The sequence below is a fragment of the Cheilinus undulatus genome, linkage group 1 (genome assembly GCF_018320785.1).
Source record: "Cheilinus undulatus linkage group 1, ASM1832078v1, whole genome shotgun sequence".
NCBI classification, from domain to species: Eukaryota; Metazoa; Chordata; class Actinopteri; order Labriformes; family Labridae; genus Cheilinus; species Cheilinus undulatus.
In genome coordinates, this window is record NC_054865.1 from 9,826,170 (window position 1) to 9,843,497 (window position 17,328).

General features: G+C 39.0%; 1 protein-coding gene across 3 annotated transcripts in view; it reads right to left on the reverse strand.

Annotated features, from left to right (window-relative positions):
• Nucleotides 1–8,344: 8,344 nt before the first annotated feature.
• The window catches only part of dpy19l3 (dpy-19 like C-mannosyltransferase 3), a 134,369-nt gene continuing 125,385 nt past the window's right edge, over nucleotides 8,345–17,328 (reverse strand). For all 3 annotated transcript variants that reach the window (XM_041787092.1, XM_041787083.1, XM_041787075.1), the window contains one exon: nucleotides 8,345–15,372. In XM_041787092.1, coding sequence (XP_041643026.1) covers nucleotides 15,169–15,372 — 204 coding nt within the window. In that variant the 3' untranslated portion in view covers nucleotides 8,345–15,168. The remainder of the gene's footprint in view (nucleotides 15,373–17,328) is intronic.

Sequence of the window (17,328 nt, forward strand, 5' to 3'; positions counted from 1 at the left end):
GCTCAGACTAAAACACTGATGGGACCCTGAAAATGTGCTGACCCCAAACAATCAATTAGCAGACGCTTGGCGGCGACCAAGGCGGGGGAAACAGCGAGAGAAAAGAGACTCGCTCTAAACCCCTCGCTCCCCTCGCCCTGACACAGGAGGTGTTGTATTTACTGGATGATGAGCACCGTCAATCAACACGGGGGCCTAACAGACAGATGAAAGTGTCCCTGAGAAAAGAGGCTGTCGCTCTGCGCTCCTCTTCCTCGGAGCAAACGTTATCAAACCTGCCACTCACCTTAAAGGCTTCAGAACGTCACTCTCTACCTGGGCTACTCATCATGATGGAGCTCAGCTTCACTGTCAGACAAATCTGTTCCAGTCGCAGCCAATAATACCACAAATTTCCTCTATTTTCTAACACTCAATCGCGAGCTGAGTGTTAGATGAAGGCCTGAAATGTGAAATGAAAATGTTTTGACAATTTTTTATATATCTGAGCAAATCAATGCCACATGAAATGTATTTTTTAGCACCTTGCTGCTGAATCCAATCTTTGTAAATATGGACTCTTTATGTGCTTCACTGTGCTTGTAAATGAAAGAACAGTGAAGATGAGTGGGATCATACTGAGTAGCCCTTGAACACAGAGTCTGGATTTTCACTATATAGTGGACACATTGTGTTCTTGCTGCCTGGCTGTAAACAGCTTCTGTCAATGTTTTGAAAAAAAAAAGTGCTTTGACCATCAACGGGTTGCAGATTGAGATTTATTTTCCGTTTCTGTTTTATTTTTTCTGGTAATGTGTCTTTGCTGGGTTGAGTAATTCTGTATTGGTTGGGTGTTTCAAGTTGCAATGCTCTGTGGGTTGTTAGACATCAAGCTTTCTACTTACTACTGCGCCCTCGTCTTCATGTGATTTCCCATTCTCATTCGAGCTCTCCTCCGCCGCTCGCTCCTCCTCACCCGAGGGAGGCTGCAGAAAAATTCAAACAGCTTTGTTACAAAGAAATGGGAGCGGACGTGCGGACCGCGGGAGGGAGGAAATACTTGCTCTGTTGCTCTGCTCCGCGTGCGCTCCTCCTCAGGCATACCAAATGTGGCGGCTGAGAGAGACCGCTTTACAGACGATCGCTCGGTAGAATACAAACTATGTCAAACAGCTTTCCAAGGTGACTACTCAATAAATACAAACAGGGAGGAGGAGCAGGGAGATTTATAATGATTATTCATGTGGTTCTGAGCTGCTCTGCCTGTGCCATACACGATTCTTACGCACATTTATCTATTGCTCCTTGCTAAAATATCGACTCTTGGCTGACAAGGTATGAGAGCTGCCGGAGAATGGACAAATAGAAAATTGCAAGGGAAATTATAACTCTGCGGTCATTATCCAAGCTGTGAATTGTCAGCACAGAATGAAGCATTCCTTGAACATGGCTTTCTTTTCACACCATCTCTTAAGTGAAGAATGCACACCCTCACTATTTTTCCCCTGCATTTCTTAGCCATGACAAATATAAGACAAAAGGAGGCAGAGTCTAAAGAAGACCAGATCTTTTTGTCTTTTGATGAGAGAGATGAGATGAGAAATGAGGCAGGAAGACAGAGAGGAATCATCTGATTAAGTGCCTGGCTCTGCTGTTAGAGGTGATGCTCCGCAGCTCCACAGGTAGCTTGAGAAAAAGGAGGAATGTGCTGGGAGACAGTGATGTGTCATCTGTGAATGAGCCTACTCAAAGAGCCAGCTCTTTCATGGGAACAGGGGTGTTTGCTTTACTGTCCATTTCTGCTGTCAGATAATAGATGAAATGAAAGGATGATCAATTCTCCACACTGCTGCCCCACTGTCACACCATGCACAAACAACTCATACTTGATAGTATAACATTTACATTTTATACTGAAGGTGTCAGAGAAGTAAGAGAACAAATACCATCTGACGCCAGAGGCTTGGATGAGACGAGACTTTTAGAAATATAATTGGGAGCACTTTAGAATGACTCCGACCTTTAAGCATTAATGAAGCACTAATAAAACCTCTCTGCAGTTTAAGTCATCATCTGCAAAGCACTGTTAACCCACAGTCAGGGTGTTTGTGATCAAATATGGCAGCATACATTAAAAAAAAAAAACAATAAAATAATATACATTATGTTTTCCAAATTCTTTTGCATTCATTTTTTAATCAAGATCAGACCTGAACATGAATATCACATATTAATTATTGGGAATTTAATCCTGTAAATGCCAGTTTAAATGCAAAAAAATGGTGGTTTTTAATGTAAAAAAATTAACAAAAAATAAAGTATTTTCATATACTACCTGCAAATTACATATCCATGAGAGGGATCATCACAGCCTTGAATATGTTCATAATAAGCCAAAACTCTGATTTTTCAGCGTAATTTATTTATTAATTTTTTCATTCATTTTTATTGTAATATTTTCATAAATTGTTGAACTCAGGCTGTAAGAGGCCAAAACTGGACGCTATACAAACATGGCAATTGAAAAACCTTTACATTTAAATGAAAAAATCCCACTTTTTGCATTGTTTTTTTTTTTTTAAATCAAGATCAGACCTGATTGTAAAAATCAAATGATGGTTGATTTTTAAGAACTGGACCATTTAAATCAGTGGGTCACTAGCTCAACTGGTCCAGCCTCTAGACCCATCAATATTTTTGATGACAAATCGCTACCCAGATTTCCATAAAATATCAACAATGCAGGTTAAGTAAATTAAAATGTTGCACTGAAGAATTAGGAGGAACAAAATTTATGATAGGAAAAAGACTTATGACAAAACTGATGTGTTTTACACCCACTCTCCCCATCATAACTATTTTCCAGAGATCTTGAGAAATTACTCCATTATCTTTGGTAAAAACAGCTTTATTTGTAAAATAATTTGCAATTATAATAATTATTATTTTTATTATTATAAATTGTTAATAATTGTTATAAAATTCTTGCAATAGAGATTTTGTATCTCAATGGGAATACTCCTGGTTAAATAAAGGTGAAATACAATTTGAAAAATTACAAATAAAATCCACTTTCTTTCTGCAATTGCTAAAGGATAAAAAAAAGTGTTTTTAATGGGTTTCAATGGGGCATTTTTGGTCACAAACACTCTGAGTGTATTCAAAAAGGCCACAGAGCTTAATTTTAACCTGTTACAGGTTCCAATGTTAAAATTTCAAAAATCTATTGTAAAACATGTTGTCAGCATTAACACAGTCAAAATAATCAAAAAGTAAACAATAACAACAAACGGGATCAAAAGATGTAAAAAATGGCCCCAACACCATCTATGGATTCATTGATTTATATATCAAATATAGATTTATTAACAAACACTTGTGTTCATATGTGTACAAACACAGCCTCATATGTTTTATTGATGGATAAGATACTCTGACTCAACCCTGATGGCCTTTGCACACTGAATCAGTTGGTTTTTTTATTTTTATTTTTTTTAATTTATCTATTCATAGTTATTTTTATCCATACCCTTATTTAAAAAAATCACAAACACAAACATTGCAAGTCAGATGTGTTTACTTTTCTGTTCATCATGAAGATCTGCAACACAAAAAGGTCTCATAATGCAACAGCAAAAGGCAGTTAATGCAGGTTTTTTGAATGAGCTTGTGCGTCCAGGTGTTGTGCCAAGTTGAAAGGAAAGCACAATTTTTCAATTCAGTCTCTTCATTACGTTGATGTGAGTTTAAGTTTTATTTATTATGCTCCATAGCTGATAAACATGAAATACATGGGTAAAGCATGGTGTTTTTTTTCTTAAAGTTTTTTTTTTTTTTTTTTTTTTTGGAGGGGGGTTAGCCTTTATTTAGACAGGATGGCTGAAGAGAGACAGGAAACATGGGAAGAGAGAATGGGAAAGACATGCACCAAGCGGCACTGAGGCTGAGGTTCAATCCCACAACCACTGCAGTGAGGACTATAGCCTCTGAACTAAACTAAGCTAAACCGGCACCCAAGCACGGTGCTTAAAGTGAGGTCTCAGTGCAAGGACAGAAAGGGAGCTGCAGGCGCTGCTTTGGACAGTCAAACACCCATTACGTTTGGAAAGATGCAAAAAAAAAGAGTCAACACTGTTCTGACAAAACTTCTGCAGGATGAAAGTTTCTGAGTCAGTGTGCAAACACACCATGATACTATATACAGACATACTGCGATTCTAGATACAAATGCACCCAGTGTGCAAAGGTGTTTATCCTAACTGTACTCATTTATTAATGTTTTACCAATGCATTAATAAAGCATTCATGATTGTGTTTACAAATGACACATAGATAAGTAAATAATGCTTTATATATGATGAGTTTAGTATTCAAATGCCTAACAGAGTGTAGTTTTTGCAAAGAGAGATATTCATGAATTGAAAATATTGAGCACAATTTCAAATAAGCAAATGTGCTTGTATCATTTATCGGTCAAATCATTGCTGCTACATTTTTATGTTGGTATTGATATCTTTTTGGCTAAAAAATTTATTTGGGAATATTGCTTTATCAGATATTAAAAATCTAATACTATGCATCCCTGTTAACATTTAAAAGTTGGCATCCAACTCATTTAGCATGGTTAAAATACACACATAAGGTGTGTGATGCCAGCTTACATCTCTGGTCACATGATGGGCTCATTGGTCCAGTTTGATTGAGAGAGGTTGAACAAAGATTTATAAAAACTGATAACTGGTTGTTGTATGATGTTATGATTGGCTTTTAAATCCCTATATATATACCATCTTCCCCATTCACACATCATTCATTTTAATGGAAAGGGGAAGGGTTGGCTTCTTTTGAGCCAAATATTCGGATTGATTTTAGCTGAGCTGAGCAGAATGATCCATACAATTAAAAGAGAGCTGGAATTCAAACCACTATGGGGGTCAAATGGTTTGTTGCAGAGCAAACGCCACACGTCCTCATCCTTCATGCCCTCCAACCTGGCCTCACCTTACGTTTCAGGTGCTGGATCTTGCAGGAAGTAGCAGCTGTGCTCTCACTGTTCTCTCTTTTTCTGTCTTTACGCTGGCAGAGCAGAGCCCGTCTGCAAAGAGCAGTTCAAGAGTGGGAGTGTGCGAAAACATGTCAGGCCACTAATCCTAATAGGAGCTGATGGCTCACTGTCATACTGGAGAAACCAAAGGGGTTGTGGGTACTTTCAAAAAGAGATGACGAGGAGTTGATTACCAGATTGTGGCTTTCCAGAAACACGCTATTTTCTCATAAGCAGAGGCAACAATGTGGCTGTTAAAACTAAGGGACTGAGGGATGATGCCTGAAAGCCAGACACACTTTTGTCTTTTTTTTCTTATAAACAGTGGGGATTTCCTAGAGGGGTATGCTTGTTTTGTATTCCTCTGCAGAGACGGGCCGAGCCTGAAGAGACGAAGGATGAAGATACTGTAGTCTTTGCCTTTCTCTCTTTCTGCAGCTGTAAGACGCAGCCTTTAACTCCCCACCAACACCACCACCACCTCCATTTCTTCATTTGTACCATAAAACAGCTTCTTAAATGTTGTGTTCCGGGTGCAGACATGTTGTGAACAAAGTTAATGTTTTTACCTCATTTGTAAATAAAGAGATTAATTAATGACAATTATTGCTTTTTATGTCGAAGAAAAGCAGCCTCGTTTTGAACTGTGCAGCTTCTGAGAAAAAACATCAAACCAAACATCTCTGTTTTATCATCCCGACGGTGGTGACGAGCTTTGGACAGTTATGTGAGTGTTTTGTATTTGCTTTCATCTTTTTTTCTCAATAAATTCATTTATTTGCACCACAGCCTGCCGAGTCGTGACTACACCTGAAAGAAATGGAGGAAAAATAACATATTTGACCTCACATAATAAAAACCAGGACACTGTTGGAAAAAAAAAATTAGTTTTATTGATCATACTGCCATTGAACATAGATGTTTCTAATATCTTACACTGCCACAGGAAGAGTTAGAGTCAGGAATCTCAGATATCCTTTAGACTGAAATGTACAATGCAACATTTTTAATCACTGAATAAACTTCTTAAATGAGTTCTGATATGAAAAATGTTCTGCAGTGGAAAAGCAGCTCTACAACACATAGAAGTGAATTTTTGGTGACAGAAACAGCAGAAAAACGCAGAAAAACCAAAGGCACTCACATACATTTCACAACACTCCTGTCAGTGACAGAAAATGAGTTCCACATTAAACAACTTCTTCCTTCTTAATCAAATAAAACATTAAAGACGCTCGGGATCAACAATCTTTAAGGTGCATCAGAGTGGTCGACATGTTGGCCAATCAGAGTCTGTCCCTTCTGACGTACCAACATGAGTACACAGTAGTACATAACATTTTCATTAAGACCCTTAAACTCAGTGATGAAACTTCACATTCATTGGTAGTTTTACTGTATTTACATCACACTGGCTCAGAGGCATCGTCTGTTTAGATTAGTGGTACTCAACCAAGAACCAAATTGGCCAACAATAACAAAATAAAGCGAACCACAAACCAAACCACGCTAAGCATGTTAGGCTTGTCCAAACGCCATTTTTGAATGTTGATCTAATGTGTAATGTATAATTTTGAAACTGATGTCAGCACCTGTTTTGACACCATTGTAACTAAAATGATCTCCTGTACCCCAAAAACTGCATTATTTTCTTTCAAATATACTGTACACTTTACATGATCTTTCTGGTAATAAAAGGCAAAACTAGTAAGATTTAATAGGACCTACCAAAAATCTTCCACATTATCATGTCACAAGTAAAGTACGGTCCCATTAAATGCAGAAGGAAATGATGCTGGAGGCTGTGTTTACCACAAACAGATGGCTTAAACCTGGCAACCACTAAATTAAAAAGCTGAAAATATATCAAAATGCTTTATTTTTGGCACCAAACAACCGAGATTGCAGCAGTCAGTGTTTGTTTTGGAAGCTATATTAAACGTAATTTTAACAATTTAGATCAAGATGTTTATAAATCATATTCATCTGCACTCTCAAAATTTCAGTCAATAAAAACTCAAACACATTCAAGTCCAGTTTTTAAAAGTTTTCGATAAAGATCCTAACGTTTGTGTCATTCCTTTAGTAAAATTATTTTCTTTAAACTAATTCAATTAACCATATCTTAAAATGCAATCACTGAAATTTAGTACTTTTTCTGTGTACTTTTTTGATACATTTTGAAATCAGTACTTTACTTAAGTAAGTTTCAGACAGAGTAACTGTACCTTTCCGCATTTGTTGACTACACAATATTACATAGACAGAGAATGATTCTACATCACAACCCAAAACAGCTGATAACTGCTGGGTTCTTCTGCTCATGTTTCGAGTGGATTGTTCCTGTTTTTCATGAGAGAAACAGTTGCACCATGAGTGAAGCTATCCACTTAGTTAGACCTCCCACCTGTGACATCAGGTGTCCCTAAACAACCAAGATTGTCTAATATAGAAACTTTTAAAGTGTTAAATTGAACTTTAAATTAGTTTAATTAACACTTTTAATTTTGCAGTGTATTTTACTTTATCATAGGGGTGTGACTTTACCTGAACAGCCTGGTTGGAGATCTATTCTCTTGGTGTTGCCAATAAGGAGGGATCACATTTACTGTATGACTCCCCGGTTTAAAGTTTAAATACTTTATACTTTTACTTGAGTAGATTCAAAGACCAGCACTTTTACATCTACTTAAGTAAACTCTAACCAGAGTAACTGCACTTTTACTTGAGTACAATAGTCGTGTACTTTTTCCGCCTCTGTATACAATTCATATAAATGTAAAGCACTCATATCAATACCATATCATTACTTTAACTGATTTAAAATATACAAGGGAAAATATTAATTTATCTTGAATGTTCTCTACCCAATCTCCTTGTGTTACTACTAGTTACTGTAAAAGCTTAACCTTCTAAAGCAGACAGATTGGCCCATTTCCATGTTTCTTACTAGCGAATCCATCTTGCAAAGCTCCCGTCTGAACAGTTTGGGCCCAGTTAGAAAGTGACAGGACCAATCAGCGTCAAGGGGCAGTACTTTCGGTCACGTCAGAGTCATGATGTAAGCAAACAGGGATGAGAGGCTGGCGCAATTATGGCGAAAGAGATTAGCGTGGATGCTGCTATAGCGTCAGTTTTATTAGAACTTGATGGCATTTCTTTCTTTAAAAGAACAAAGAACAACAGTGAGCTGTTCTCTTTTCAAAAATGACAAAAGTTGTGTACTGACATGTCTACAGTTGCCATGGTTAGCGTTATGCAGCTCTCTATGGAGTTTACACCTCAGTAGCAGCTACGATGTTACATGTTTTGTTGCTCTGATTGGCCCGTAAAGATGTGACAGACAGAACGTTCATCGAATCACCTTCCGATTTTTTTTTTTTTAAATGCTATTCCCTTTCCCAAACACTGTCTATGGGAGGTGTTCCAGATGGATGTGTGAAACTTTGCGTGACAGCTTGAGCTCATCAGGTAAGCCACACTAGGACAAAATCAAAATCAAGCTTGTTTGACCAATGTGAGATTTCTTTCCTGCACTCAAGCATGGTTCACTTCCCTGGTCCTGGCATGGATGGCAGAGGTGGTCTTCCATTGGTACAGTATAATTGCTCATGCAAAAGCAGAGGTGTGCAGACTGGGCCTGACGCATAATCGATAACACTCAACAATCTCCTTGTTTATAGCTAAACCTTACACATGGTCTTAGCTCTTGCATGTATCCTATAGTTTTGTCTTCCAGTTAGTTTGTCTTGTATGGGCAAGTATATTTGCAAGGCCATCCATGACGCAGATGCATATGGATGTATGGATGCATACATGAAAGCACATTAACAGAGTAAGTATAACTCTAGCCATGGTCACCTAATGTGAGATGCATATGTGAGCAACTAACTCAGGAAGATTTCAGGGCCGCTTTGCTGGATATTTTCTGAAAATCTCCAAGAGTAAATGTGTGAAAATTGCTTTTGAATCAAGTCCGCCATACTCCAAAGGAAAAAGAAGGTTGTGAACCACTGTCCTAGAGGGTTTTAGAATCTCTTAATGGACCTTGATTTGAGATGGTTTCCTCAGTAGAGAGGGAGTCCACATTTTCAGGCCATTTAATGTGCTAGGAAAGATACAAATCTGAAAAATCTAATTTTTAGGATTGAAAAGGGCTGTTATATTGCGCAGAATTCAGACCCTGATGTGATTTGACCTTGCAGTCCCTCTCTCTAGAAGTATAAAGTAATCAATTTTCACGTGAATATGAATAAAGTAGCATCATTTATTTTTTAAAATGTTCAACGTCCAGTTTAAAAACTCTCAAAATACGTGTTTAGCTGCACATACACACTGTTTCGTCATCCCTCTTTCATTAAGGAGAAAATATATGCAGGTTGTATGACTTGTTATGAACTACTAATCCCAATATGTATGGAAATTAAGAACGCTGCAAAAATGACATTAGTATAGTCTGATTAGGCAAACATAATGGAATCACTTCGCTCTGGGATAAAGCAATCAGACATCGTCTAAATTAAACATCCAATATAAGGGTAGGAGGGGAGAGCTGTTGCTGTGGCACACTGATCTGATTGGTATGCATTACAATGAGGCCGCGGTTAACGAACAACACGTTATCTAAAGCCCCACAACAACCGCTGCAGGAGTGTTCATGCATCTGCGAGTGTGCGGATTATCAAAGACAGAGGTCCTTATTAACAAGAGTACAAATATAGGCAGACTGAGATGAAGGAGCGAGGGGGAAGTGTGTGCGTACGTGTGAGCGTTGTACCCAACAGAACAGCTCTTTGTAGCCAGCAGCTGCGACTGGACGCCTCATAATTACCGACACAGCTCCAGCCTTTCAATCACCTCCTCTCCTCCTTCTTCTTTCCCTTTCTTCGAAGGAAGAAAAAGAACGCGAGAAAGTGGCTCAGATCATTGTGAATCCGTGTTTTGATGCGCTCTCATCCCTCCTCTGCTGCTGTTTAAACATGAGCCTTTTCTGTCCTCCCCGCCCTACCGCTCCTCCTCACTTTCTTCTCTAACCACAAAGCCTCAGTTTGATATGCAAGTGTTGCCCTCCTCCCTCCCTCCCTCTCTCTCTTACAAACTATTTTGGATTGCGGCGGGGAATCAGCATCGTTGTCAGCCTGCTGCAATTTCCTCGCCACTTACATTATTCATGTGTGTTTGTAGCTCTCTGTGTGAGAGAGGGAGAAGAGAGAGTGGAAAGGTTGAGGCTGCTGCTGATGAGAATCACAGAGCCGACAGCAATCAAAACAAAACAACACTGTCAAAAATATCACTTAGTACCAGCCTTGACCTCAGTTATACCGCTAAAAATGACACATTTTCACAGCGGGTACAACATGGCGTTTACCTGAGCAGAAATCAAAACTGACAACAATGTTTCTGTCTATGTTTTAGGATTATTGATCAAATCTATCACTGCAAAGCCAAACTCAAGTCAAGCTAGTGGTCAGAGTTATTCAGTGTGGACTTTTCAATCAAATGGTACATTTCCACCAAGAGGCTCTTGCTCAACTGGCCTTGACTCTACTCATGTTTTTACTTTCCCCTAAGGGTATTACAAGGTACCTGTTTAAATATGATTTTTTTGTTTTGTTTTTACTAGTTTTACTCCTTTTTGATTAAATGACTCTTCAAGACTCATCCAAGAGCTGGTTGTCCAGCCAAACTGAGCAATCAGGGGAAAGAAGAGCCTTAGTAACAGGGGCCACCAAGAACCTGATGGTCAGTCTGACTGAGCTCTGGTGATCTAGGATGAAGTTCCAGGACAACCATCTGCCTTTCTAGGCTTATGGCAGAGTGACTGGACTGAAGCCTCTCCTCAGTGCAAAAGACACAAAAGCCCATGTGGAGTTTCCAAAAAACTCCACATGAAAGTCAAGTGGGCTAAAGGTGTATACGGGTGTCTTCTGTCAACATGGACGATTAAACTGACATCACATATTTCAACCGCATCAAAGAGCTGGATTTCAACTTTTAAAATGTTGTTTATATATCAGTAATGTGTGAAGACAGCAGTCAGACTACAGCTCCTGCTGTCACAGAGTGATCGTTGGCTTAAAGTCAGTTGGAACACAAATGCAGTTCCACATCTGACCACTTCACTCTTAACTACTTTCAGCCAAAGACACAGCTCCTTTTTTTATATGTCTTCATCAATAAGGGGGTATCTTCCTCAGAGTGATCTTTTAAGATGGAGGATTTTTCCCCTCCAGAGTCCCCTGAAGCAGGCTATAGTGTGGTGGTGGACCGTGGTGGTCCTGAACACTATCTGTTTGGGCTGTTTTCTCTAGCATCGGTGTTACTAAAGCCGGAGCTCTTGGAGCCAAGGCAGTACAGGTGCAGGAGAGGATGGGAGTGGTCTCTGAATGGTAAAGTCATTTAGAGGTGTAACATTCTGCCTTTTATATAAAGTCTATACTAGAAACTTACTGATGGTAGGTTTCTACTTCACATAAACCCTGCTTTTTCAGAAAAGATTTTTCAAAGCAGATGTCTGTTCGAGCTAATTAAAAGCCAGCCAAGAACATTACTACACTACACTCTCCGAAAGCCTGAAATGAAAAGTTGACACAACAAACTGCAGATTTAATCAGAAGTGGACTGATAAGTACATGTTTAAAAAAATAGACCAAAAATTAAGTCATTCCTGACAAAAAGGTTGAAATCTTGATCATTTTGGGGTTGATTTGATAGCTGTAGGGATTTAAAGACAAAAGATACACTAAAAACCACAACAGCTTTTTTTCCCTTCTTCTCATTTTCTGAATTTAATCATCTTGTGGGGCAGGATGAGGGGCTTTGGGGGGTCTGCTATGGCTGCCAGCTGATGATCACTGCTATACAGTAAGGTTAACTGCATTGCTACCATGTTTTCTAATCTAAAGTCAATAAGTCTCAGGACATTTTTACCCCAGTGAGGGTATAGTCACACTGGAGAGCAGGAAGTAATGTTTCCCTGCTTTTATCAAAAGTATTTAATTTTGCTCCTGCAACCTTCAATTGAACAAAATTCATCAAAGCCGCAGAGTAATTTGGTTTCTTGGCAGTTTTTGTGAAGCCACACTATGACCATCTCATCTACTATACTATACATTAATTAGAAATAAAGAATCTGGTGTAGCACAGTTGAGCTGGTAAAACATAGTAGAAATGCACCAAGCTGAAATCTAGCAGCAGAGTAAAAATACACACAGGACAAACCACACAGTCAAACATTTTCAGGGAATGTGCTTGTTAAAAATCTGAATAAATAAATCAGGAGACATTTGAATGGAATATTTTTCACAGTAAAAGAAGGAATTTAAACCTCACCAGACTGAAGGCGCACCTTTCAGGTTTTCTGGGGCTTTAAACCAAAACCAACAGACCTTGGAGGATACGGTTTGGTAATATTTTGATTTTTTTTAAGTTTCATCAGAAATGGACCTTGGAAAATCAGTGAAATGAATGTAAAATTTTGTGAAATGGTAACCACAAACAGAAGGTATCTGGTCTTGGCGTCTGGCTGAATTATCTAGTGTGTGCGTTTGGAGGGTAATGATAATAATTGGTTCTAACGGTCCTAATATCTGTTGTCTCCCATGTTTATTAAATCAGTTAAGATTTGAACATCAAATGTTTATACAGCCTTATTTTATTCCTAATTTGTACCTACTTCTTTGTCTGATATTCTTGGATCTTTTTGCAGAAGCCCAAATGAGAACTATTTGATTAAAACAGTAAGGTCTTTAAAATTTAGCTCACTTTATATCAGGTTCAGTCATGAAGATCCACAGCTTTGTTGTGTTCAACTTTTCCTAAAGTTTCCCAGCATTTTCATGGAAAAATCAGATCCCATGTGTGCTGTTTAGTGTATGTTTAAAAATATGCTCCTTTAAGCACTATTCAGAGCTTTCAGTTACACGACTGCTGTGTAAGCCTGGAGGGCACAAAGAGTTTAGAAGAGTGGGGTCACATAGTGCCGCCTCATTTTCATCTTATTTTATTTTTTAAGACTGATTTTTTGGGGCTTTTTCCTCTTTATTTAGCAGAGACAGGATAATGGATTGCACAGGAAATCACAGAGCAAGAATAGCAGTAGAAATGCCAGCCACAAAGGATCCAAAGCTGGGATTCAAGCTTGGTCTGTCTGCCTGGAAAACTAGCTTCTTTAATTGGGGGAGGGGGATCTGGCCACAGCGCTCTTGCAGACTGTTCATCTGAGACACGGTCTGTATCACAATGGAAATACATGCTCTAACTTTTGAAATTAAATCGGAATAAACTTCCATTTATGGTTAAGGTTAGGGTTAGCATACCAAAAGTTAAAAGACCTGATCGCAAAACTTGACTACAAAACTACAGCCAGGGTAAACAGTCTACTTACAAGCGAAAAAGCTTATCCTCCATGCAAAGATTCTGATGTAGCAAATGTAGCTTAAGTAGCTCCATTAGCTGTGTAAGCTACGTAAATAACATAGCCACACAGCTAGTGTAGCTATTTAACTAAAACTAATGTAACTCCATTGGCTTATGTAGTAAGTTACATTATTATTTGCTAGCATTGCTTATGCTAAAGCTAACTAAGCTAAAGGCATGGTTATTTCATAACCTGAAAATACGTTATACAGGCAAATTACAGAACTTCTGTTCTGACTGAGACAGCGTTTCAAATGAATGCTCTGAGAGACTGGTCGTCAGAGATGTACAGTCTGCAGCCAGACTGTCTTGAAATGGGTTGCAACCTAACCACTGGGCCATCTGCATCCTTAAACTACCAGTTTTTAGTCTTTTTGGGCCTCTCTCAGCACATTAGAATAGTTTAAATTGGTAAAAATCAAAATTCATAGCCAATTAGCTTCAGCTATGTTTATACACTGGTTTATCCACTAGAGAGGACCATCCTTTCTCCTTACACCACTACCAGGATCAAACCTACTGTTTGGGAAGTGAAAGGCAAGAAATTCCTCTTCTGTAAGTACAGTTAGTATCACCTACTTCTCTTTACTTAAAGTTATGAGGATCAGGGCCAGCTGTCAGTCAGTGTTCTGGTGCTCATATTTTAGTTCTGTTCAGTTCGACTTTTTTTTATTCTCTAAAGGAACAGCATCTAACAGCCTTAATCTGCTGGTCTCTGGTGGTGTTTGTAGAATTATAACCCCACTGATCAGTGCATGCTTTACAAAACTAAAAAACTAATCTGGCTAAAACATGTAGGTGGCAAATGAGACCATTGACTTCTCTAAGTTGTACAGCAGTAGAAGGCTGTCCCTGTCCTCCAGGTGGAAGTTCAACGGAGTGTGTGGTGTCTTGTGAAAGCTATGAATAGGGACTTTCTGGTTGAGTTATGGCTCTTTAATTTAATTAGAACAAATTTCAAAGCAATACTTGGTTTTAAAAGTTTGCTATTGTTGCTTGAATGTATTTTACTCCAAAAAATATTTCATTTTAGTGTTGAATGTATAGGTTTCTGAAAGCTTTTTAATGTCAATTGAAAAAAACTGAATAAGTGCTGTGAAGATGCTGTAGCATGCAACAAAATAAATTAATAATGTTTGCTCAAGGTCTTTTGGACCCAGAGAGGTTTCCAATTGTTCCTCTTGTATCTTAAATATGCTTGATGCAGAAAAACAAAGATATTGTTTGGCTGTTTGATCTAAATTTGATGAAGGCTTTCAAAAACCCCAGATGGAAACAGAAACTTAAAAGTGTTTGTTCATTAAAAGACTCTGTAAAGAAGACAGACTGATGGGTTCAAATGAAACTAAGTAATTGTTGGTCTCGTGTTGTTTTGGACTCTGCACAGATGTCTCGTTGTTTCTGTGTTTGTCCATCTGTGCCAGTGTGAGCTGGGAGGAAGAGAGCTGGGTGAAGGGTTGTGTGGGCGTTGACAGATCAGCCTAGAGCAGGTCTCCTTAAGGTGCTTCCACACTCCCCTCTCTAAAATGTAGCTGCCGAGAGCTTAAAGCGGCCTGCTGCTCTCACAGCACAGTTCACAGAGCCGTGTGTTAAAATAATAATGGTCGTGATCACAGCTGGGCGCGGTGCAGAGAGGAGACAGAGGAACAGTGAGGACTCTTTTCTTCTCCTCCGTCTCTCTCCCCTCTGGCCTCCGGTGGAGTTTTTATCTTGAAGCTTTGCTCCTGCTACTGAGTCCCACTGGTCTCCGACGATGTCTTGGAGCTTTTCTTGCGTTTCTTCTTGAGTCTGTACACATGGAAGGTTTTATTTTGAAAAGTTCTGGTGAACAGGGCGGAGTAGGCTGAATCATCGGTCTTGATTGCTTCGCAGAATCGAGGGTGGGCGGCGGGGACGAGGTCCGGGTCGTTCTCTCCCGGTCCGTCCATAATCTGAAGGCACAGAGAGCGAGCATGTCATCATCAACGGTGACAAGAATGACAGACTGCTAACACTAATGTATAGTTTTAATGGGGCCATGTGCCAATCAATATATCAGCAACACATAGAGATAAACTTGATGTAGACAAACACCAACAGCGTGATTGACAGCCTGTCAGAGCCTCTGATTTCACTTTGCTCTTCTGCCAGCTGGATCTGACAGCCACTTTGCAGTGATTGATTCCTCATAAACTTGACTTTATGAATATCTATGTTGGCTGATTATTTTAACAGTTTTAGTGAAGATGCAGCCCCTAATTTACAAAAAAAAGGAAGTTGAACTATGCATACTGATGCAATGTTTGTATCTGTCTTGAAACTCTTACACCTGTAACATGAAGTAAAAATAAATACAAGATTGGACTTTAGACTTGTAACAAAATGCTACTATAACAGGGACATGGGAGGCCAAAGTAAAAACAAAAAGTTTATTTTTCACCTAAGTTCTTATAATAGGTGATTGAACATGAATCCGCAAGTTTTGCAGAGTTGCAATACTTCTATTTAGGTCCCATGACAAATTTTTGTCCCTGTCTCTAATCTCAAAAATTCAACATACCCTGTCTGCACAGTGTACCAGGAGCAACACTACACACTGACTCAACTGAGATTCACTCAATGGACAAACATTATGCCACAACTAAAGACAAATCGATTACAGGCATCAACCATAGCATGATCAAATTTTCCCAGTTATCAATTAAACTGTAAGCTTTAACCACACTATAGTATCACAGTAAATAATGTCCCAACAGCATTCTACAATGGACCAAAAGCTGACGTGAATGGGAAAAAAGTAGCTCTGACTGCTGGAGAAGCATGCATTCACTGGCTTTAACCAGCCAATGCAGCAAGTCCTGTTACTTAAATATCTTAATCCAGTGTTGAAATCCTTGTCAAAATCTGCAGATTGGACATTAATTATCTCATTTACCAAGCTGAAAGACAGTTATGATGTGTGTAGGGTCAGCTCAGAAAACTGATGATTGCAATGTGAACATAATGTCATGGTGTGTTCACATGTAACATCAGGAGTTACAAGTTGAATAAATGCACGTCCAATTAATCCACTGAGCAGTCGGTGAGTTTTTTTTAGTTAGATGAGACATTAAAGAGCAGTGGTGGACCCATTTTGCATCACCATGGCTGCAGGGAGACGTTGCAGTGGCTTACCCAGAATGTGCCGAAAGGAATAATAAAGTATGTGATTATTTGTGATTAAAAGAGATTGATGCAACTATTAGGAACCACACTGAATCATTATTTTTGCATCAACACTGACAACCATAATCAATGATATTCTGGGCGATTCAAATGGTCAGGGTGGCCCTCATGTCCTGGTAGACTTTATGAATTTGCCCATTGCATTTCATTGCCATTTCAGGATCATAGTGAACTTGGCATTCTCCTCAGTAAAAGACAGAAATTGGGTGAAAAAGAATATTGAATTAAACAAAGAGAAAGTAAAATAAGAAAAGAGTGAAAGCACAAAATGGATAAACAAGGCAGACAGAAAGGGATCCAAACAGAAAGACAAGAAAGCACGATAGAAATAAACACAAAAGTCAGAAAGGAAGAAAAAAGAGAGGCAGATGTAAACCCTGTCATCCTTCAATAAACCTGTCTGAGAGAAAGATGGGTGACATCTACGTTCACAGTCTTCATGTTTCAAGTGTCACCACAGAGAGCCAGAATAACAGACTGACACTCGTCTGGCCTCTGATAATCCAAATAGCCACCATGCACATCATCCCACATCAAAATAAGACAAGGTGGGGGAGGGAGGAGACGAAGGGAGGAGAGGGAAGAGAATAAAAGACGGTGACAGCGTGAGAGACAGTGACGTGTGGACGAGAAGTGAGAGTATTGATCGTGCGGAGGCAGAGAGCTTTCACCCCGTCACACAA